The following is a 24,277-nucleotide window of genomic DNA, read 5'->3' on the forward strand; positions in this document are numbered from 1 at the left end:
AGGTAAGAAAAAGTCACCGCATTAATGGCTGGAGAGAAGAGTTGGAAAAGAAATTAAGTGTGCAGAGCAGTTGGTTCCTGGAGTGGCTTTCCTGAAAAAAGGAAAATGAAGATAGAGACAGAAGCTCCATCTAAGATGAGAAGGAGGAACGCAACTGAGTTTAGGCAGTAGAGGGGAAGAATTGGTTGTTGGTCTCTGAGGAAGGACTGGGCAGAAGATCCTGAGAGAGGTTTTTCCCTCAGTGGAGGAGTCAGCATTCAGCTAAGCAGTTTCATGAGATCAAGTTGTGCTGAGCATCAGACAGTAAAATTCCAGCTCCATTATTTTCTTCCCCCACAGTCTCTCTTGTTTAGCCCACAAATTGGGGACGGAATTTGAGTGAAAGTGGGAGGAAAACAAGACTGTTAGCAGGAGAACTAGAGGGAGAGAGTCTCTGGGTGGGAGACTTAGGAGGAAACCTGATTCTGGGTGAACAGGGGCTGTGTTATAAATACTTGTACATAGTTTCACTGTAAATAGTAGAAATGATCTTGTTTTTTTGTGTCAATTGCCTCCTTGCCAAAATACAACATATCTCCAGTTATGACAGCAAATCAGTTACAACGTAGCAGCTTCATTCAAATATGTTAAACTTGTTTTATCTTGATTTGTTTTTGGGAGGTTTACTTGATTGTTTGAACTCAGACCATTTGCTTACTGTATAGTTTATAGTGTACATTGTAGTGTATAGTGTATTGTTCAAGCTCAGAAAAATGGTTAATGATTAGGTTAAATGTATAATGTGAATCCAGCTTTAGCCATGGTTTTGTTCTGTACCAGCCTGCTACCGGCCCTGCAGAAAAGGCAGGGACAACCCCTTTACAAACGGCAAGAGGCTGGAATTAAGCCTGCCAAATTTATTAAGATAAAACAGAGCAAAACAAGACACCAACCATGAAACAGGAGCTATGAAACAGGAACTAATCAAGCGGTTGCTTTCAGCAAACCAGCCCTCCCACGCATTCCCCTTTTATACAGTTCAGGGCGTGGCATCTCTCTGCCTCCTTCTGAGGTGCCCCATTGCCTTCCTCTGTTTACTCCTGATTGACTGCCTCCTGCGTTGGGCGTCCTTGAACAGGGCCAGCTGTGGGTCATCTTCATCCACGCTGTCAGGCTCACACAGCTGGGTCTCCGTCGTGACCAGGTGGGAGGGGCCTGGCTGAGGGCTCTCATCAGCAAGATCTTCAACCCCCTCAGCAAGCTCTTCAACACCCCCCTCCTTCTCTGAGTCGTCCGACCCAACTGCCGAACCCACAGGCTGCCCCTGAATCACAACAGGTTTAGCTGTCTCACAGCTAAGGCTGATGCTCTAATGTAGTGTTTTTCAACCTCAGCAGCTTTAGGAAGTATGGGCGTCAACTCCCAGAGTTCCCCAGCCAACAACATTTTGATATTGCCAACTTTGAAAAACACAGCTATAACGCCTGTACTCCTCCCATCTTGTAGCAGAAAAAAAGGCAAGAGCTCCAGGGGTGAAGGTGTTGGTTCAACATACATCTCTGAAGAAGTGAATGGCAAGCTACTTCCATATTGTCAAGAAAACTACACAGACATATCCATGAATTCATTAGGAGATAAGCTGAACTCACAGGAGACTGTACTTTACAGTCCCAGATTGATAGTAGTGCAGGATCCAGCCTGTATGCATATCTGACCATGCAGATATACCCAAGAAAGAAGCTTTAACCAAGGGATCATGAAATACAAATTCTGTGAATTGATGGCAGAAATAATGGGAGTAAAATAAGGCTCCTGCTGCAAAATAGGAGATTAACAATATAGGAACAAAGGTTGATTTTACATATTTAAACATATTTAATACTGTCCATCCTCCAGTTAATTTTAGGGCAGTGTACAATAGAAACAAAATACATCAAATACAAATCTGATAAAATGGCAACATTAATCTCAATTAATGAATCTGAGAGGCAGCTATAGAAATCCTATGATGCTGGTTGGGACATCATAGCAAGATAAGCTATCTGGCAAATAGAATGCCTTACCGCATTGCCCCAAATAATATAGCATTGGCATCAGTCATCTTTTGGGGAGGAGAGTTTTGAAGCCCACAGGATTTTCCTTCCTTCCTTCACATCGGAGTCTACTTTCTATTTATCCTCACAACAATCACTTTGTGAGGTAGGTTAGTCTCAGATATTTCATGAGTGCCCATGCATGGGAGTGATAATGGTGGAGTAGGTTTCCATGCTTTCAGTCTAGCATTTTAACCAGCCTACCATATTATGTTGCTTGCTTTAGATCAGGGCTCTCCAAATTTGGCAACTTGTGGACTTCAATTCCCAGAATTCCCCAGCTGGTATAGTATAGTTGGCCAGGGAATTCTGGGAGTTGAAGTCCATAGGTCTTAAAGTTGCCAAGTTTGGAGACTCTTGCTTTAAAAAGGTTTGGAATGATACATATCCATGCAAAAAAAACCTAAATGAAAAAAAGAGTTCTATTTTAGTTGAGTCAGTTTTTCTTCAGCCCCATGCAAAACAAAAACAATGGCTGTGTTTGCATGACAAATTTACCATATTTATCACCTAATTTTCTGTGCATGTGCAACCCATTGGGAACTTGTTCAAAGTTCAGAGAAGTGGGAGACACCATTACTCAACTTGATGCTGTCAATATGCGTTGGAAGTGTAACTCCCAGCATTCCCAGATACCATGCTAAGAATCTAAAGGATCTTAAAATATCTGACTTGCATCCAGTTGGGGAAAGTTGCTTAGGGACAGGAGTCAGACTCCTGAAACCCATTTTTGTAGCCCCTTCTGTTTACCCATCTCTAATCATAATTTCTGAAAATTGCTGGCATAGTTTTCTATTATTTTGAGGTGGGAAAGAATTGGAAGGTGTAGTGCAAACCCTAAACTGAGTGTAAAATAGTTAAAATATTATTTACAATAATAATAATTACAACATTCTTAATCCTGTTCCCCACAGCAACAACCTCTCCCAAGAAATTCTGTTCCCATCCACAAAAAAGCTGTCCATTTTAGCCAGCACTAAATAAGAATTACAAACATTGGTTAGTTCTTTCCACAAGTGTTATTTACAAAAAAGTGCATCAAAATTACTTGGACGGAAATCCCTGACCTTTTTCTGATGCTAATGACCATTATTTGGCACACTAGAAGGAATTAGAATTCAGAATGAGTCTATTACACAGGTGGAATCAGCATGCTTTACATGTAGAAGCAGCTACAAACAGGACAAGGCACAATTGGCTAATTAAATGTTCTGCAGATATTTTGGACTACAACATGTTTTAGCCTTAGCCTCACTGGTTGCATTCTTTATTAAAGTTATAATTGGTAGTGTGGCAAAAACAGGTCACACATTCAGTGTAGCTGTAGAATGGAGAAAGCAAGCAACTATTCTTTTTCCATTGCTGAGAGACAATGATTGGGTGATTAAGAATCCATATGTATAAATAGAAACTCTGACTACAATAAATCACAGTAAATCCAGAATGTCAAATATGAAATTGATGTTTAAAATAAAGTCATGAAATTTAAAACAAAAAACAAGCCAAGTAATTTGGCAGTCCAAAATTCATTGCTAGTCACTTCCGGTTTCAAACAGAAGCACTCTCTTTAAGAATGCAATTTACTTTCTTCAAATCTATACATGATAAATTTTGGTTCCTGAAAATATTAGTAAAAATACAAGCCGTATTCAGATTTAGTATGTGAAGGTCAGCTACTTCTCAGCCCTGATGTTTATAATCCTTAATAATCATATGAAGCTTTGCTGCTGTATGTACAGACTATTGGAATTTAAGATTCTTAAGAGGAATGTTCTGCATGCAAAGAATGTTCTGCGACCAACTAATAGCTTGTCCTGCAAATCAAGACATTTTTTCCTGTCCTCTGCAGCCATTAACACTGCAGTGTGGATGCTGAGAGTAGAAATCACTGGTGCCAGACAGCATCAGAATTTTGGAACTGTTCTTTGTTTTTTCATCAGTTTTCAGACCATATAGCCTTATGTCGCAACTTTTCCATAGTCCTTGACTTAAGACCACAACTGGAATCAGAATTTCCATTACTAAGAAGGGCAATTGTTAAGTGAGTTGTGCCTGATTTTACAATCTTTTTTTGCCACAGTTGTTAAGCAAATCACTGCAATTGTTAAATAATTTGACTTCCCCCATTGACTTTGTCGGGAGTCAGCTGGGAAGATTGCAAATGACAACCATGTGACCCAGGAATGCAGTAACCATCATAAATACATGCTGGTTGCCAAGCACCCAAATTTTGATCATGTGATTGTTGGAATGTTGCAATGGTTGCAAGTGCAATGACTGATGTTAAGTCACTTTTCTCAGTGCCATTGTAACTTCAAACAGTTGTTAAATGGTTGTAAGTTGATAACTGCCTGTACAATTATCCCTTTTCTGTCTTACTGACATTGAGATGATTACCATGAGAGTGGGACAATTTGGGGGTGAAGAGAGCTATCTGTGGTTTCCCCTTAAGAGTCAAGCTGCTTCTTTACCACTGACCCTTGCTCTGGTGTTCCTTTGATTTTTCTTCTCCATTTCTGTTGTCTACCTACTCTCTTAAACTTTCTCTTCTAGCGTTTGTCAGCTGAAAGGCCAGAGAGTTTCTAGTCTAGCTATCCTAGAAACTGGCAAAAAGGTGATGTTTGGGCTACCATTGTTCTTTTGAATGGATCTGGGGAAAACTGGGAGGATGTACACTTTTCCAAATTTCCTTCAAAGTATGTTCATATTAGTACTGTCTCTGAAACTTCAGCAGTGGGTGGAAGATTTGGGCATTCAGGGCAATGGATAGAAGGCTCATGGAAAGTGAATCAGTTGTATGGTGGGGGATAATAGATGAAACCTTTTTAGGCCGTGTTGCCCCCTCACACCATTCCAAACTATTATGCAAACCCCCAAAATATAAAGTAAGGCACTTTGGGATTTATGCTTGGTGTGTTTCCACACAGCTTAATTCTGTCTTTTTGAGACAGATGAGATTATTTTTGACCACAGAGCAAACGGCATTAAAATAGACAAAATGTTCACCTTTCAATAAAGTGCATAATTTTGCATAAACAGGTAATTAAGTTAGCCCCCCCCCAAGTGCTATTTACACCTTTTGGGGACTATAAAATTTGCTATCCAATTGCCCATCCTTATCCAATCTCTATTGCCTTTGTTTCAAGTCATTTTGGTCATCTGACTTTCCCCTAAAGTAATAGGTAATAGCAAATTGTACATGTATTGAGCTGAACCTACAGTCCAAATAAGTAAGGAAATACTATTTTAACACTGGTACAGCTAGCTATGACTTAAGAAGTTTCACACATAGGCTGGTGATGAGTTGAAGGTCTTGCAATACAGCAGAAAATAAATGGTCAAGACACATTTGCTCTGTAGTTAAGTGCAAATGGAGAAAGGCACTAAGATCCCAGCTGAGCTGATGATCCTACATTGGAGGTCAGATTCTTGACTATTCTGCCAAGATTGGCTATTTTTTCTTCTAACAGGTAGTTCTTCTTCTCCTCCATCCTTTGCCTCCGTTCTGTCAACTCCAAAGCTTTTAGCAGCTGAGCATTCTCAACATAGAGATCCTTCACCATTTCATCAGCTTTTGTGTTTCTTACAAGCTGAAACATAGTTAAGAAAAAATGCATTGGTTCCACACTGAGGACAAAACAAAGAAACAAATCATGCACTTTCTAGTTGTGGCTAAATTCAGTATTACTTTTTAAGCTGTCTCTGTGAAGGGTCTATATTGTAGTCATCCTTTTGTATATTGTCTAAATAAATTTAGTAGACAAATGATTAATAATACCAAAATATCTGAAATGCACTTTGATACAACGGGAATAGATAGAATCTGAACTTACCAGAGATAAACAGATGCATTAATTTAAATAGCTTGGTCTAGGACACGGGTCGGCAACCCGCGGCTCCGGAGCCGCATGCGGCTCTTTGAGCCGTCTCCTGCGGCTCCCAGTCGCCCGGTGTGCGCGCACCTCTCCGAACAGGAGGAGGTGCGCGTGCACCACTCCGAACGGGAGGAGGTGCGCGCGCACCACTCCGAACGGGAGGAGGTGCGCGTGCACCACTCCGAACGGGAGGAGGTGCGCGCGCACCACTCCAAAGGTTTGGAGAGCTGCGCGCGCACCTCTCGCACCTCCGCCGGAACACCCGTGTCGAGACCTGCTGGTGTTCGGGCGGAGGTGCGGTTTGGAGACCTGCTAGTGCCGGTTTAGAAAGCTGCCGCGGCCCGCAGCGGCTTTTTAAACTGGCACCAGCAGGTCTCCAAATCGCTGTTCGGGCGGAGCTGCGCGCGCACCTCTCTTTGGAGAGGCGCGCGCGCAGCTCCGCCCGAACACCCGTGTCGAGACCTGCTGGTGTTCGGGCGGAGGTCGGGCGGCAGTTTGGAGGTCCCGGGGGTGGCTCCAGCGACGCCCGGGCTAAAGGCGGTGCCGCAACCCAGCGCCCGTCACCACGGAGACCCGTCGCCGCTGGCGTGCAGGTGCGTCCACATTAAAAAAAGTGGAACCGCGCGCGTGTATGCACGCGCGTGCATGCGCAAAAAACCGTTTTGCGCATGCGCAAAACATTTTGTTTTATGCGCATGCGCGTGCATTGATGCACGTGCGCGGCTCCCACTTTTTTTTATGTGTGATGGAACCGGTTCCCAGTGGCTCTTTTGTTTTTTCAGGTTGCCGACCCCTGGTCTAGGACCAGGCTAGAAACTGGGGGACCATGAGTTTTAATTCTCCCTTAGTGATGAAAGCCATGTAGGTGACCTTGGGCCAGTTATTTTCACTCAGCCCAACTCACCTCACAGTGTTGTGAGGAAAATGTGAGGAGGAAGGGATATTAAATATTTTGCCACCTTGAATTGGTGGCATATTAATAAAATAAATACATAAAATTCATTACAATGATATTTTAACTATCCTAGATCTTTGGGAAGGATCCGATAATCAGAAGTTCCAAATCCAGTCAAAATATTGGGTGGATTATGCGGAAATAACAATAATGCTTTAGCTATTTTTCATACCCATAATGTTATGTCTGACACAAGTGTTGATACAAGCATGTACCATCCAGAATAAATAACCAACAAGTGATCATTTAGCACAATTAGAAAGAAATAGTTTGGGACTCATCCACCATGAAACCTATTTATATTTACATAGGATTGAGATGAGGTATTTTGATATCAACCCCTAAAAGTCTCATTCTGCATTTACACAATATATTAAGCCATGATTTGTATAACCCTAGTTTATTTAAACCACTACTGCCTGCTTTTTTCAAATCGTGCTAAGACAAAACTATACTTGATTTCATTTTGTTTAAAGGTATTTTTGCCTCATTCAAAATACTGTATCTAGTAACAATTTTTGAAAGCTCTAGGGAAGAGAGCTTTGACTGTATCAGAATCTGTCTGCAACAATATGCATCTCTATGCTGTCGGGAAAAACTTGTTAGAGACAAGAGACATCACATCACAAACATCTAGACCATAGAACAAGTACTTACCTACCATTACCCATTGCAATGAGGGTCAATCATGCAAGCAGAACAGCTTGCGGCTGATTGGCCCCGACCCACTTTTAGTGCCATTCTTTTATACCTTAAAACAGTAACCAGAGTCAGCTCCTTGTTCTTGTCCTGACCATAAGGTTTCTACACTTGTTCTCACCACAACTTTCCACATTACCGTTTTGACATGTACCGTTGCAAAAGGTGCCCTGTTTGCAAGGGTAGTTACTCAATTCTCATACCCCTTGGCCCCCCTCATATTTATAGGAAAGAACCAGAAAGCATGGGACCTGAAGAAATGCATATAGACCACAATCTTACAAACCATAGCACTCTGCAGAAGGCCATAATTTAAACTTTGGTTCAGTATCTCTCAGCAGGCACAGGGGCTTTTCTTGATCAACAAGTCCTTAGATCTGTCAAGAAGGTGCTGAACCAGATATAAAAGATATTGATAGATATGTATTTTTTCCTTTCATAGTGCTTGGCCAGAGCGCTAGCTGGTTTCAAACAACACATTGTCAAACATTATGAATTAGTGTGAATCCAGCCTTAGATTGTAATGTTACCTCAAACTTTGTGCAAGGAAAGGTATTATCTATGGATCATGGCACAGTGACTCTAGACTTAGAAACCACTTAAAATTCTCACCTGTTCTTTCAGCTGGTTGACTTTATCCTGGAGAAGCTGTTTTACCAGCCTCAACTGTTGTTCAACATCCATCATGCGTTTCTCCATAGTCTGCAGTAGCTGCTCATATCCACCCTGTAATGGAGCACGTGTGCATGAAATCAAAATTAAAATATTCAGAAGATCTTGGTGATTGGCTGGGTTGGGGTTTTTTTTTTTGCAACATAAACTTTACAGAGGAGGAAAAACATTGAAAGCAAGAAACAGAAATAGTTGGGTTATTTGTACAGATAAAAACAATATTCTGAAAGCAAAGCAAGCCATAAACTGCACACAAAGACACAGTCTTCTTACGTACATGTGATTATTCCAAATTTGCTTAGTTGATTATTAGATTTGTTACAATCAAAAAAACTCTTGGCAGCTGGCAAGATTACTGTATATTAAAATGTCCACAATATAATATTAATAGGAAAAAACCCTATATACAGTATATAAATACAATACATACAAAAATCTAAAAACAATGTTTAAAATGAAAGTAAGCAGATGGTAGCAATCACTGCATTGGTGTAGTTTTCCACGGAACAGGAATGTCAAATACTGGGCAATATGGTAGTTATCAAATATATTCAGATACAAGAAAAGTGTTTAAAGGAATGGGCACATTCCAGCCTCTTTCAAGAAGGTCATCATGCATACACACAGGAAAACAGCAGAAAACTGAGCAACAGGAGGGTTTTCCATCAAACTGAATGTGAAGGCTTTACAACTAATCCTTTGTGCTACCATTTTTCCAGGATGAACCAAGCACATATGCTCTACTTTTTAATGGATGATGGAATGATGTGGGAGAGATGTTGAGAATCTGAAACTGAAACTAAAAAAAGCTTAAAAGCCCTATTGGATCAGCCCAAAGTCTACTTTATTAGCATCTCATTTTCCCATTGCAATCTGCAAGAACAAACTTGAAGGTAGTAGCTATTTCTAATTGTCTATCTTGCCCCTAAATGGTATTCAGAACTAAGGTCTCTAAGTCGAGTTTGACTCTGGTGATTTCATGGACATGTCCATATGGTTTTCTTGTCAACAGTGGGTGGGTGGTTTGCTGCTGCGTTTGTCTGACTTTATGGTCAGGTCTATGGCCTTATATTTCCTGGTAGCCTCCCATCCAAGTAGCATTAAATTTAACATTGCTTGGCTTTCCAGGAACAAACAGTTAAATAAGTTCTGCCAAAACTGCATTGCTTCTACAGATGTTGGGTCTGTGTTAATTGTTGGATCCTAGTACAGTAATTAAAAAGTCACAAGGAGTCAGGTCCAGATTTAATAAAATATGTGCACAATATATTAAATTTGGATAAGAGTTAAGTTTCAGGGTTTTTTTGTAGTTTAGATTATTGTGCAAACCCATCCTGTTTTGGTCAGGTTGAAGTATTTTGTGAAATCAGAGTAGAGTGTTCAGGATTCATATCAAATGGGTTATGGAAACATGCCCAACTGTCATCTTAATTATTTGGACACCATACCCTTCAAAATCTTTGCAGAAATTGAGGAAGTGGAAGCAGCTGTAGTGTTGTTTTCGATGAGCTGAACAATTTCTATCTGTTTGATAGTTTCTACTTAAAGCAATAATCATCTTTCATTGATTTATGGATAGTTGTGTTGCCCGGAAGGGTCTCCAGTCTCCAGTCTGCCATGTGAAATTGAGCACTTTTCTAATAGCAACTTTGAAGTGAAAAGCTTGAGCAGAATTGCAAGGGAATTTATTTCAAGTAGCAGCTTGGGATCTTGTGCTGCATTCACACAATACATTAGAACCAAACTAGCTAACCACATTTTAACTTAGCATATTGTGTAAAACCAGCCATTGTGCTTAGTATATAGATTTAATAGGCCAAAATTGGATTGAGTCTCAACTATGTTTTACTTAGCCATATTATGTGAACATAGTTCCTCTCTCGGCATTAGGGATAGTTATGAGATAGCCCCCAGACCTCACAAAAGAATTAGCATTCCCAGAGGCCATTGCATCATTTGAAACACCTGTTTTTTTCATAAAAAGTACATCATTTGGTATAAAACATCATTTAATTGATTGCCATTTAATTGATTCCAAACTAAGTTGGCAGACTCTTCTATTTTGCATCAAACAAAACAGAACATAAATTCTGGCAATGGATCAGCAGTTCTTTCCAGCATAAACTCAAGAAAACAAGCTGAACTAAAACTATTTATATTTTCTGTAGAAATTTTGAATATAAAAGTCTGCTGGATTAGGCACAAGGCACAATTACAGCAGCCGGCTACGTCTCTGGAAAGAGTCTCCAGACAGAGTCTCAACGCAAGTGGCTCTGACTCATTCATTATTCACCAGCAAGTGGTATTCAGAGATGTGGTGCCTATCACTCTGAAGGTCCATGCAGACTTATGCTGCATTCAGTTTTCTAATCCTTTTTTTCTTTGTGTCCAGTTCTCAGAGACTGCCTTGCCAAGCCCTTACAGTTTTCAAAGGCAAGGTTTTTCAGAAGTGGCTTGCCACTGTCTCCTTCCTAGGGCTGAAAGTAAGTGAACAGCCTAGGTAGCTTTATGCCTAAGGCAGGACTAGAACTTTGTCTCCAGGTTTCTAGCCTTAACCACTACACCAAACTGCTCTTAATCCTCTTTTAAAAATGTCCAGATTAGTGGCTCTTGAGATGGTGTTCTATTAATAATTTTGATTTGATAATTTTGATCATTTTGGTTAGTCTTTCTGCATCCTTTTCAGAAATATTATACATTTGGTAAGATGTGACAGCTCTCCACTCACAATATTTCAAGTGAAATCAGACCCCAGATTTTGTAAAGATATTCTCTTTTTTAAAAAAAGTTTTTATTATTATTTTTTATTCTCTACATACATATGTTAATTTTTCAAACAGCATGCGAGCTGGGTTCATAACACGCTGATACATATACAGATTCTACTCTTTGGTTCTCTCTTCTAACCATTTGTAAAATAGGTTCCAGCTTTTGTAGTATTCTGTTTCTTCTTTTTCTTTTAATCTCATTGTTAATCTGTCCATCTCTGCACATTCCAATATCTTCTTTATTACCTCTTCTTCTGACAATTACCTCTTCTGACGCAGATTTTATAAAGATATTCTCAAAGTGTATTGATATCATAAGTTCTTTTTTCAGATGCTTTTCCAGCATATCCTAAAATGTATTTATCCTTTGTATAAATACCAAAAAAGTCAATGTTTTAATGAATATTCATCCCAAAATTTCTTTTCCTTGCTATGTATTATGTAGTTGTGTATGTAGATGGATGGTTGGATAGGATTTGTGCCCCATTTTTCTATATTTTGTAATTAAATTTTAGTGTTTATTCATTTTGAAGAGAACCTTTTGAATTTTTTTGCTATCAGTTTTTGTTATTGTAATCTGGAATAATTTGTTGTCATGAATAAATTTATAACAAATTGATAGCTGTTTCATATGAATATTTCAAATTGTTAGGCATTTCTAAGAGTTTATTTTTGTCATATCTTGCTAGGACCCAATCCAATTCTGCCATTACTATTACAATCTTTATTTCATTCCTACTACTGGTATTGCATTAAAAATGACAAGCTTTTACCTTAGCTCAGGGGTGTCAAACTTGCAACGTCACGTGACGTGATGCCTTTTTTCCCATTGCTGGCAATGGGGTGGGCATGGTTTAGGTATGACGCATCTGGCCTGAGGTCCAGCAGTTTGACACCTCTGCCCTAGCTGCTTTATTCTGTTACTCTTGAATTTATCCTCAAAGATACAGTTCCTTCAGTTGAATCAGAGTCCATTGGTTGGTTCTTTATCTGAATATTTTATTAAGAACGTACTTATTTGAGAGACCATCTCTCCCCAATCACTTCTATTTGTCTCATCAGGTCTGGCAGGAAAGGCATGTTGCAGGTTTCATCCAAGGTCATCTGATGGGACCCAGGAACAGAGTCTTTTTTGCTGTGGTGCCTATTCTTTGCAGTATCATTCTCTTGTCATATTTACTGGAAGGACCCAAAAATATGGTTTTGTCATCTAGGATTTGGTAACATGGTTATGCAGCCCACAAAGTGGTTGTATTGCTAGGGAAACTGAGTGCACTTTCTTGCAGATTATTTGCAACTCTCCAGGGTTTCAGACTGGAGTATTCTACTCATAACTAGAGATGTTAGCTAAAACTTGGGACTTTCTGCATATAGAATATGTGCTCTATCACTGAGCTATGGTTTTGCCTTAATTCAGTGTTTTCCAGACTTGGCAGTTCTCTGATGTGTGACTTTGTCTCCCAGAAATTACTAAAATGATTATTACTAAGAATTCTGGGAACTACAATAGGCACATCTGGAAGTTGCCAAGGGGAGAAACATACCCTTAATTGAACTTCTATAGCAAAATGACTCAGCCTAATAAAAACTCCAGCTTCATCGAGGAATGCATCCAAAAACCCTATTAATTAGTAAGACAAAAAGACAAGGAGATATTTAAAAATGAGTATTTTATTTATCAAGTTACAAGCCCCAAAGTTTTGCTCTTTCCTTGTTTAAAAAGTATTTATAGATCTTGTACAAAATTTTGTATAAATAACTCAAAATTTCTTCTCCAAATCCAATATATAAAAAATTTAGTACCATTTAATTTAAAAATACTTACAGTATACAACTGATGGGGCAAAATAAGTGTTTCTCTTTACAAACTCCCGTGGTTAAGCCATTTTTAAATAGCATAAATAATGAAATTGACTTATAACAAAATTAAAAACATTTGAAATAAAAAAGATGTGATTCTTTCTCACCCCATTCCCCCTAATAAAAATAGATTCTGACACAAATAAATAAGGGATGGGGAAAAATACAAGACAGATTATTATTATTTTTTTAAAGATGATTTTAAATTAACAAGAAATGTGATTTGATCCCTGGGTTTCTCAGCTTATGCCAGTTATAGTGAGTAAGGAATGCGGTGCGTTAGAAGCCAAGGGGTGTCAGAGATGACCAATCCGCCTGTACGTATCTGCATGCAATGATCGTTGCTCCGGAAGCAAAGCCTGGGGAAAGAAGGCAAGGAGGACACACTTGACCCGCAGGCCTTTGAAAACAGCACATCACACTTAAGCAGCACAAACACTCAGTGCCATTTAAGCATTACATCAAGACAAGACAAACACAAGACCTTCAATGGGCTGTGAGGTTAACTTTGAGGAACAGGAGGAAGAACTGCAACCAAAACTGATCAGAAGAGTCATGGTGGCGCAGAGTTTAGAATGCAGTATTCCAAGCTAACCCTGCCAACTGCCAGCAGTTCGATTCTCACCGGCTCAAGGTTGACTCTGCCTTCCATCCTTCCAAAGTTGATAAAATGAGGACACAGATTGTTGGGGGCAATAGGCTGACTCTGTAAACCACTTAGAGGGGGTTGTAAAGCACTCTGAAGCGGTATATAAGTCTAAGTGCTATTGCTATCAGATAAAAGAAATTGAGTCCAAAGCAGAAATGTAGTTTGAGAAAACATGTCAAACTTGAGCCTCCCTAATTCTTTTATTAATAAGTTGGATGTCAGCCCTTCGTGTAAGACTAGACTAGGAAACAAAAGCTATGATTTCTACTTTTATTATAGGGTTGCCTTAGCAAACTCTTGCAAGTCTGAAAGCATCTCCCTGCTCCCTGCCTTTATCCATAAGAGAACTAGGGAAGTCAAGTCTGAGATGTTTTCTTAAATTACATTTCTTCTTTGAACTCAAGTTTCTTTTCTCTGATCGTTGTCCTTTTGTTCCTGAAAGTTATTGTCACTGCCCATTACAAAAACAAGGAAATCACACATACCCACATAGGTCATGCATTGCAGACAGTAGTTCTTTAAAGATCAATAGCTCTTTAAAAAGAGCAAGCACCACACAGCTAATGACTCTTTATTTTCTTACATTGGGGTGAGGTTCATTGCCAATTCTAAACAGGCTAATACATATCTTCCTCTCTTTGCATGATCACCCCGTTCCTTATTTAGGTCAGCCGACATTTATTGTTACATCCAGACTGATCACGCTATCATTTACACATGTTGTAGTTTGCCCACACCGCAAAACTAGAAGCCTATTCAAATCTTGCTTTTCAATTAAGGTTTAGAGGAAAATGTGAACCAAAGTATCTTACTTCAGATGTAATAATCATAATCATATAATAATAATAATAATAATAATAATAATAATAATAATAATAATAATCATAATAATAATAATAACAACAACAACAATAATAATCATAATGCCGGTGGAGCTGAGGACTGCTCCCGACCTCCGATCATTCCGCCGGGGCCTGAAGACCTGGCTCTTTGAGCTCTCGGGCCCAGGCTGAGGAGATATTTATTTTAATTGGGGTTTTTAATAGTACAGGGTTGATTTAATATTTTTTAAATTGGGTTTTAACTTTTGTATGGTTGATTTTTAACTCCCTGTAAACCGCCCTGAGTCCTCAGGGAAAGGGCGGTATATAAATGCAATAAAATAAAATAAATAAATAAATAATGATTTATCCAAAAGATGGAATCAGGCAGAGAAAGGAAGGAGAAGGAGGAAGATTCAGCATAAATCTCAGATGAAATTCAACACGTCAGTGTCAGCTATAAGTTAAGTAAAAAGCCCTTATCCTATCTTCCAGTGTTTCATAAGTAGAAGATAGAATAGGGTTGTATATTGGCAATTATCATAAATCAGAATTATTACTGGATCCTCCATTTCTATTATTAACATTTAATCTATGGTTACTTAATTTTAAACCATGGATTAGTAGTGATATGTCAGATTGCTAGCATTTTTGTAATTAAATGATACAGATAAGCAGAATACAAGGAAGCCCAGTCCATTTTTTAGAATTGTATGTGAGGGAGAAACCTGTGGCCATATAACTGTTACTAAAGGATAATTCTCATGAATCTTCACTAACTGGGGTCAGACTGGAATTGGATTCCAAAATCTGAATGGCTACAGATCGTCTGAATGTTTCATTATAAAAGATGGAATCATTTTGATGCAGAGACACACTGCAAAATGAAAAGTTGACTTATGCAGCATGTCTTCATATTAAATGATTGCCATATTCAGCTGAAAAACACCAGCAGCTTAGATTGCTACATACAGGTAATCCAATAGAAGATTTTGCTCTTCCATTTCTATTAAAACTGCTATCTTACTATGTTCACTTCCAGGCACTGCAAACTGGAGCATGTACAGAAGGGTGCTACTAAGATGGTCAGTCCTACAAAGAATGTTGAAAAGAACTGGACATGTTTAGCTTGCAACAGACTAGACTCAAAGGAAATATAGTAGGAGTCTTCAAGTATTCATAGGGTTTTCATATAAAGAAAGGAGCAGACATTATCTCTGTCACTGATGGTAGAACAAGAACCAATGAGATGAAACTAGAGAAGTATATATTCAAACCTGGAACCAGGAGAATTTTTTTGAGGGCATGGCTGTCAACCAATAGAATAAGCTGCATCATTCCCCAGAGGTCTCCTAACTCAGCGATCCCCAACTTTTCCAACTTTGCGGACCTGCTGGGGGGGGGGGAGGACAGGGCATGGTTACATGTGAGTGGCGGGCGAGTGCGTGTGCATTTCCATTTGTGCGAGCGGCAGGCACACACACATGCACAGCTCCATTTGCATGAGGGCCGGGCGCACGCATCTGCTGTTTGCACAAATGGAGCATTGTTCATTTGCCCACTGCTTACAAAAGCGGAGCTGCACGTGCGCACAGTTATCCACCACTTCCAAGGCCTGATTCTGAATGGGCCGCAGCCCAGTCGTGGGCTGCAGCCCAGAGGTTGGGGACCCTTGTCCTAACTGATATTAGATATCCATTTGTCCAAAGCCATTTAGCAGATCCTGCATTGAACAGAAACATTAGATGTTTTCTGATGTCCTTCAGTTCTGGAGTTCTGAAAGTTCATGGACATAATTACCTAAGTGAGTTGATGAGAAAATGCTAATTATGAAGAAGAAAGCATGCTTTGATGCAATATATGGAGGGATTACATCTGTTAAGTACTCGGGGAGAATTAGAAATTTGAAACTGGCATAAACAGAGAAAGGGACACAATGAAGAAAAAGTGAAGTGGTAAATGACTAATCTACATTCAGTGAAGAAGAAACAGACTGTAACATACCTGGGGCATGTTTGTTTCCAAAGGCTGATTCTCAAGCTCCTCCTGCAGGCGTTGACACCTCCTCTCCGCCTGTAGGAACTGGTGCTGGAGCTGCTGGTATTGTTCGGACGGGACAACAGGACATCCTTGTTGGATCTCCTGCAGTTCTCGAGGGTGCTGGGGTGGGCTAAGCATCATGCTGGAGTTTGAGTGAAGCAGCTGTATCAGACAAGATGGGTAGGGAAATATAAAAGAGATGCAGGGTTGACAAGAACCCCCTCTCATCATCTGAGCACCAAGTTCAGTCAGGAAGAATGCAAAGGTGGACTCCCAGTAACTGGTCTAATGTTCCCTTTAGATTGTGTGTGCACACTCATACAATTTTACTCTTCTGCACACTGTCACAGCCCACGCAGTAACATTTTTTTTGCAAGGGGGTCAAGGAGGAGAGGGAAGAAAAGGCATGGGGATGAGGAAGAGGAAAGCCTCCTCATCTGAGATCTAGGCCAAAAAAACCTCAACCACCTTCTGCCATGCCCCAGACCAAAGGAGGAATGGACCCTAACACACACACACACACACACACACACACACACACACACACACACACACGGCATTAGGTTTGTTGTTTTAAGACGCTTTATCCAATCAGGTCCCTTCCAGGAGTATTTTATTCTAATTGCCGTCAGTGCCAGACAGTATCAGTCAAGTTGGCTGGGGATGATGGAGTTTCAGCTGAACACATTTAGTGGTTAGTTAAGGAAGAATCTCTTTAGGAGAAGCACACCTCTTTGGAAGAACCTCAGAAGGAAAGTAGAAAAGAGGGTCACCTGCACAATTTTGGCTTCATAAAGCCTGTAGATTGTAACAAAGAGAGTATGGCCCTTGACAGGAGTAAAATACTTTTCTAATGCTGTTCTGTTAAATGGAGGTTTGCTGTGTACATTCATGCTTCATAAGATAGTGCCACAATTTGGAATTGAAGCCCAAAGGGGACTTTGGAATGGTATGGACACACGTTTGGTGCCTCTTTAATTTCAAAACATCTTCTCCCAGATTCACAACGCTAGCTCAGGAAAAAAAATGTTGCTTCCTTAAGGAATTCCTTGAGAAGTTTACAATGCTGGGAATGGTAAAAGGAAAGATAAGAGGAGCAGGGAAGGACAGAGGCAATGGCTGCATTGCTGGGAGCCCTGAAGGGCCAGTTGGGGCAGATCCTTCTGAAAAAGCCTTCTATGTGATTGCTCAGACTCAACACTGACCTGATGGCATAGAAACAATGAGTCTTGGTGTGCACATCCATGTCCCTGCAAAGCACATTATTGGCTTTGGATCTGAAGCATCACATATCCCTAAAGCTTTATTTTAATATAACAATTTGTAATCTTTTTTATTGTTTCTTCTAACTAATTGAGCTTAGAAAATATGTTGGAAGACATACACAGTAAATTCATAAGGAAGCAAAAATACCTTTCCAGTTCTGTGTTATGAGTCCCCAACTTAGACATCACCAAGACAGCTAAAAGCAGTTGACTTTAGGATGTAGCTTAAAAATAATTGATTGCCAAATGTTATTAAGAATTCACCTCCCCACTCCCACTCCCCAGATTAGACTGCAATTGTATATATCTTTACCTTGGAATGAATAGCATTAAACTCAGCAGGCCTTTTGAAAAGAAAACTCTAGGATTACATTGATAACTGCAGTTTTAGTTGGAGATTTTTCTCATTATAAAACCAACCATACATTTTGCTAATCACAAACTCAAAAGTAATGCTTTTATGCTGTAAACTCTATAGAGACCTGTAGCTCTTAAGGCAATACAGCAATATAACAAAAATAGTTTTAAAGTGGTAGTGAATTACAGTATTAGAATCTTGAACAATGTGAGAAAGCTTTTGATATGTTATTTGCTAGAATATTTTACTAGTTTTTGTCCCAAAATATCAGAACCAGTTTATGCTACATTCAATTTTGAGAAACTAATCTGATGCTCTTTGGTTCAGCTGCAACTTCCAGAATTCCCAGACAAAATTCCCAGTCTTTAAGTGTTGTATTCCAACACATTTGGAAATCACCAAGTTGGTTGAGGTTGCATTAGAATTATTACAGAAAAATAATTCAAATCAGTATTTGTAGAAAATCAAATATGAAGCCTCAGATAAAACATTTGTACTATGTTTAATCCACTGATTGTTCCTTTGGGAAAAGTCACCTGGAATTACATAAATAATCTTTTGATATGTCTTTTATATGTGGTAGAATGGAGGTCTAATGAAATGGAAAGGGCATGTGCAACTGTTCTCTTGCATGCACATCCAGTTCACATGCTCTGAACTTTGTGTAAAACCATACAAGGTATCAATCACCATATTCATCATCAGCACAACTTTCACTGGAAATTTAGCTGGAGCTCAAAATGTAGTACACATTGGAGAAAGATCTTGTAATCACAATTAACTTACAAAGAGTATTTTCCCTGCGCATATGGCTCACTTGGCTGTACAAAGTAAAGAAACATAGGGAAAATTACATAGTTTGGAGATCATCAAAGATCAGCAAACCTGGCCATGCAAATATCAATCTCACCATTCCACTAAGGGCATGCAATTGGGAAACCATGGAAAGATGACCAATTCCAGTTATCTCATGAAAATAAACAATCCATCCAACAATTAACAAAAAATGGGTAAAAAAAGAAAATGGAATCTAAGAGCCACTTTTCATTTTTTTGGTTTTGTATTAAGCGCCCTGTCTCGTATTCTTGGAAAGTGCAGACTTTAAAAACTAGAGAAATTACTTGCTGCAGAAGCTCCCTTTTTGCCTATTATCCCTATGATACTTGAGCAAGACCATTGATGGTCATTTAAATGAAGAGTAGCTCCTTCAGATCAGGCAGGTTATTGCCTTAATGATCAGGTCTGTAACAAATGAAAGATGACATGGCAGGTACTCGGTAATGTCATTTCTTTTCTCTTCATGCAGTGGGATTACAGAAAAAAAGAGTTGGTTCTACCTTCACATGTTAAGTCAGGCAGAGCACTGTGTTCGTCTCTGCTAGTTCCAGCCACCAAGGTCTAGGCACAGGTTAGCCAGAAAGAAAGAAGGAAAAAACACAAGATAGAGAGACAATTATGGGAATCAAAGGGCAAAAAAAAGCCAAATGAAACTTGCACAGAAAAAGAGTAATCAAATACAAAAAAGACAAGGACTTTTTCAGAGAAACAGAAAACAGTTGCTGGTAGAATATGTAAAAGGAGACACTCTTTTGAGTTTATTCTCTTCAAGAGAACATAGACTGGGCTAAGCGTGTCCTGCACATTTAATGTGCACAGAGCTCAGCTTCTTAAGAGATCTGGTTTGAGTTAAAAGTAAGAACAGGTTTCAATATCTTTTGGCTGGTGATTGAACATGTGAAGATGTGTCCAGTTAAATGTCAGAAGCAAAGGGCGGATGGGAGCTGAATCAATATTTCTGATCACTCTTCCAATGGTCAGAGCAGCAGTAAGTTGGGCCGACTTCCAAACCTTGGGTGACTGTTGTTGGCCTTACACACAGCAATTTGTAGAATCAGAATAAATCGTGCAACATGTTTCTTTTCTGAATTCATGTGGATCACAAAATGTGCCATTGTTGGAGACAAAATTTTGATTTAAGAATTGATTGAAAGCAAAGCTGCTTGAACTTTTGTGCCATTAAAATTCAGCAGTAAAATGTCTGCTCCAGAGGGACAATTTAGATCTTTTTTGTGATTAAAACTGAAAATGAAATACTTGAGCTCAGATGCTAAGCTTAATGAAACTATTTTCTGTTGAACCTGACTTTCCAAACACCCTCTCCCCTCCCCAATGGCTCCCTTCTCCACAGTGGCGTAGCGTGGGTTGTCAGCACCCGGGGCAAGGCAAGTAATTTGCACCCCCCCCCTCTACAGTGGGCGGCGACCCGGCGGCTCGGATCGGAGCGCCCCCCCAGATGTTGCGCCCGGTGCGGCCGGCCCCCCCTGCACCCCCCACGCTACGCCACTGCTTCTCCACAAAACTATTGATTTATTACATTTATATTCTGTCCAAAGTCAAGGTGACTTACTTTAAGATCTCCTATAATTTTATTACTTCAATCACTCTGAGGTAGTAAGGTTTAGAGGGTATATAAAAAAAGTCCCTGTGGATTTTACTCTGCTAGTCATTGCTGAATGTAGGGGTGGTGCTTGTCTCTTTTTCAAGGCATTGAACCAGCGCTGTCTGAAGACATTTCCGTGCTCATGTGATATTTATCTACTCACATTTGCATGCTTTCGAAACTGCTAGGTTGGCAGGAGCTGGGGCAAGGACAAGAGCTTACCCTGTTGTGTGCTCTCAGGTCTCAAACCAGGGCTGCTGGCTTTCTAGCCGACAAGCCAAGTGTCTTAACTGCTGAGCCACCGTGCCAGTCTAATAATAGTTAGAGGGTATAACTAGCTCAAAATCACTCAGTGAAATCCACAAGCCAACAGGAATTGAAATCTGGTTTCAGCTATGTTCACATCTCTTACGGCAAAATCTACATCGGTGAAAACTTCAAGGCCAGTCTCACTCGTGGCTGAGAAGATTCTGTTCCTTTGCTGAGTGTATATCCTTAAATCAAGACAAGTTCAGCTAATTCTTCTGCCACTCTGAAAATCTCTGTTGGACTTGCCCGAGGATTTTAGTATCATTTTAGGGGAAAAAATTGTAGCATGATTTATTTAGTTTCAACTCTGCCAAGCAAAAATAACAAAACATACCTGCAGGCATAGTCAACTTGTAACCAAATAGATCTTTTCTAATAGTCTAGTTCAACAGAGAGGTTATCTAGCAAATTGTCTAGAACTTCATCATAATCCTTAGAGTTGCAAGGCTTATAGGGATGGGAATGAAGTATTGTTTATAAAGCTTCCATCCTTCCAACAGATACAGAAATTGAGAATATAAGGTCCCCAGCTAAAACAGGTCAAAAGTCTGCATGGTCTAGATTTTATAACCTCTCATACCTTGCTTTGGTGAAAAGAACCAGAATTGTATATTAACTTCCATAATCTAAAGTATAATAATCATTTTGCCAACATTCTCTGATCTCCAGGAAATGAACAAGAAGGATATGGCAGCAGTATCCTTCTCTTGCTTCTGACCTTCTATAGCAACAAGTATAGATTGCTTTCCATCGCAAAGATACCTTCTGCCATGGATCGTAGCAGTTGCTTCATTTATGCATCACTATCCATTGGTCTACATAGTGATAGACAGCCATTTGGTTGCTTATGGCAGAGATTGCAGCTAATTGACCAGCCATAAAACCATTACTGGGAATGTAGTGCTTGTGTTTTTGGAACCTGGGAACTAGTTTGACCGAAGCTACTGGTATACATGTGTCCCAAAGATGTGCACTGTAAAAATAAATGGAACTAATCGACTGTTTATAATTTGACAGATTTTGAAAGATGGAATAAAACTAAGTGATAAATTCAAAGTTTAAAATAATAGTGCAAAATGAAAGTGCATTTTTCTAGGCCACCCCTCCTCCCAAAAAACCCAAAAAACAAAAACTGATCTTGCTGGCCAAAGCTAGCTCCTTCTGCAGCCATTCACATTCAGCTTCTCTTGCTCAATGAATTTCACAATCTGTAACTGGCTTTGGTGTTTTTGTTGCATGATGGTTGGAATAGTAGATTCCAGCTGCCATAACTGGCTAGAGCAATAACCAAATAAGGTTTTATTTACCAATGTTAGGCAAGCTGCAAAGCATCAGACATGCATTTAAGTCTGATTGGTAATATTCTTATTTACTCTATCTAAATATCCTCTCTGTTTCTCTCTCTCTCTCTCTCTCTCTCTCTCTCTCTCACACACACACACACACACACACACACACACACACACACAGAGAGAGAGAGAGAGAGAGAGAGAGAGAGAGAGGGAGAGAGGGAGAGAGAGAACAGGTAAGAGGAGGTACACTGGGACCCATTAATAAATCTAAATGATTTACTGTACAACAGATCATAAAAGAATATAAATCCTTCTATTCCCTACCAGTCAGAACTGAAGAAGCTTCTTGGATGAGAAGTGAAACATTTTCAAGAAAAAAAACATAGTCCAGTTGCCTTTTGAAAAGCACCTTTGGGACAACCATCATCTGCATGATTGAGAATCTCCATAGACTAGGGGTCCCCAACTCCTGGGTCACAGCCCACTACTGGGCCTTGAGTCTTTCATAACCAGGCCACAGAAGTGGTGGGCAAGCGTGTGCATGCACATCCTCACTCGCGCAAATGGAGCTGTGCACACAGGGTTGCGCACGGCAAACCATCCCTTTTCCCCCCCAGGTCGCAAAGCCGAAAAGGTTGGGGAACTCTGCTACAGACAACAGATCAGAAAAAAATCCCAAATTAAATTAAATTCCCACACTTGCTATACATTTATGCAAGTTGTGTGATGTGGGGCCTCTCTCTTTTGCCTGCAGTGTTGCCTCTACTGAAAGAGGGGAAACCTTCCAGATTGTACCATGAACCAAGCCAACAACAACAGTAGCAGTTGTGATTTTACTTTCTTCACTGCAGATTCATTTGAATCCTTGCAGCAAAGTAGTTAAATTCACTACATTATTGTATTAATTGCTCTGTATCAGTCCCAGGTCCATGCTAACTTACTAAGATGGGCCCCAGGAGTAGGAATGGTTTTATACAGGAACAAATAGTAATTCAGTCTTGTGGAAGCTATTCTTCTCATTTATTTAAGCTCACTAAGCAGAGCCTTGTGCAAAAAGATATAGCTATAAGACTTAAAAGGCAAATCATTTTAAATATCAGAATCAAACAGAGCTTCCTATTCCCTCCCATCCTCTTTATTCAACTCCTTTGTTTCAGCAGTAGAAATTATAATGATGAAATAACTAATGTCAGCAATTTTTGGTCAATCTAGTGCTGGTCATTCAAATATCTACCAAGAGACGTGACATCTGAAATGCTGTTACTTTTTCTAAGACCTTGGAGTAAGGTGGGCTGCCTACATATTAGCACTTGACAAGTATTCCAATTCACCTTTTCCCTAGAATGAGATAGCTCCGATTTGGCACCCTGGAATTCCCTCTGCCGCTGCTCATTCTCCTGCCTCAGAAGCTGCTGCTCCTGCTTGATCAGCTCCAGTTCACCCCAACAAAGCTTCTTCGGCTGATTCTGTATGCCTGATGAATGCATGGCTGCTTCCAGGAACCGACTCTGAAGCAAGAAAACAAGCAGACTGCAGAGTCAGACTTATGATACAAGCTAGGAAGATTGATCGCTCAGAGGCTTGGATTGAAAGCCATTTTCTACCTTGGCTCATATTTATGGACATGAGCAAGTCAGTCTCTCTTAACCTGGCTACATTACCATAAAAAGCATAAGAATTAGAAAGGGCTTCCTTATAGGACTATTGGAAGACAAAACAAAAGTTAACTTCTGCAATTGAAGGTGAATATAGCCATGAGTCATTTGGGACTTATGGTGAAGAATTTTGAATAGGATGGTAATAGTTTGAAAGTGCAGACAATCAAACCCAGATGTGATGCATCTAATTGCTAAAAAGTGAATAAACATTTATCAAGTATATGAAATTATTTTAACATTCAGGACGTAGGTTATGGATTATCAACTGCTTATATTCATGGTTCAAAAGAATTGTGGAAGTCAATTTCTCACACTGCTATGCATTGAAAAAAGATAATTATGACATGTATCTAGAACTTAATTTGGGGAAAAAAGCACACATACTATAGTATGTACCAGGGGAGTGGTTAAGGCATCTAGTTTAGAACTGAAGAGACCTGTCACTTAACTTAGGTTGTCACTTGATCTGAGAATTGCGTGGAATCCTTAAAGTAGGAGAAACTAATCACTTTGTCTCAATCTAACCCAATGCTTTCTCAACCTT

General features: G+C 39.7%; 1 protein-coding gene across 4 annotated transcripts in view; it reads right to left on the reverse strand.

Annotated features, from left to right (window-relative positions):
- Positions 1-1,866: 1,866 nt before the first annotated feature.
- The window catches only part of NIN (ninein), a 113,857-nt gene continuing 91,446 nt past the window's right edge, over positions 1,867-24,277 (reverse strand). For 3 of the 4 annotated variants that reach the window (XM_081340046.1, XM_081340045.1, XM_081340044.1), the window contains 4 exons: positions 23,407-23,583; positions 16,376-16,573; positions 8,214-8,327; positions 1,867-5,662 (listed from right to left, as the gene is read on the reverse strand). In XM_081340046.1, the coding sequence (XP_081196172.1) occupies positions 5,456-5,662; positions 8,214-8,327; positions 16,376-16,573; positions 23,407-23,583 (696 nt within the window). In that variant the 3' untranslated portion in view covers positions 1,867-5,455. Of the gene's footprint in view, positions 5,663-8,213; positions 8,328-12,718; positions 13,261-16,375; positions 16,574-23,406; positions 23,584-24,277 lie in introns of those variants that run through there. The other variant, XM_081340047.1, reaches the window with a different exon arrangement.

Source organism: Vipera berus (genome assembly GCF_964194415.1).
Source record: "Vipera berus genome assembly, chromosome: 1".
NCBI classification, from domain to species: Eukaryota; Metazoa; Chordata; class Lepidosauria; order Squamata; family Viperidae; genus Vipera; species Vipera berus.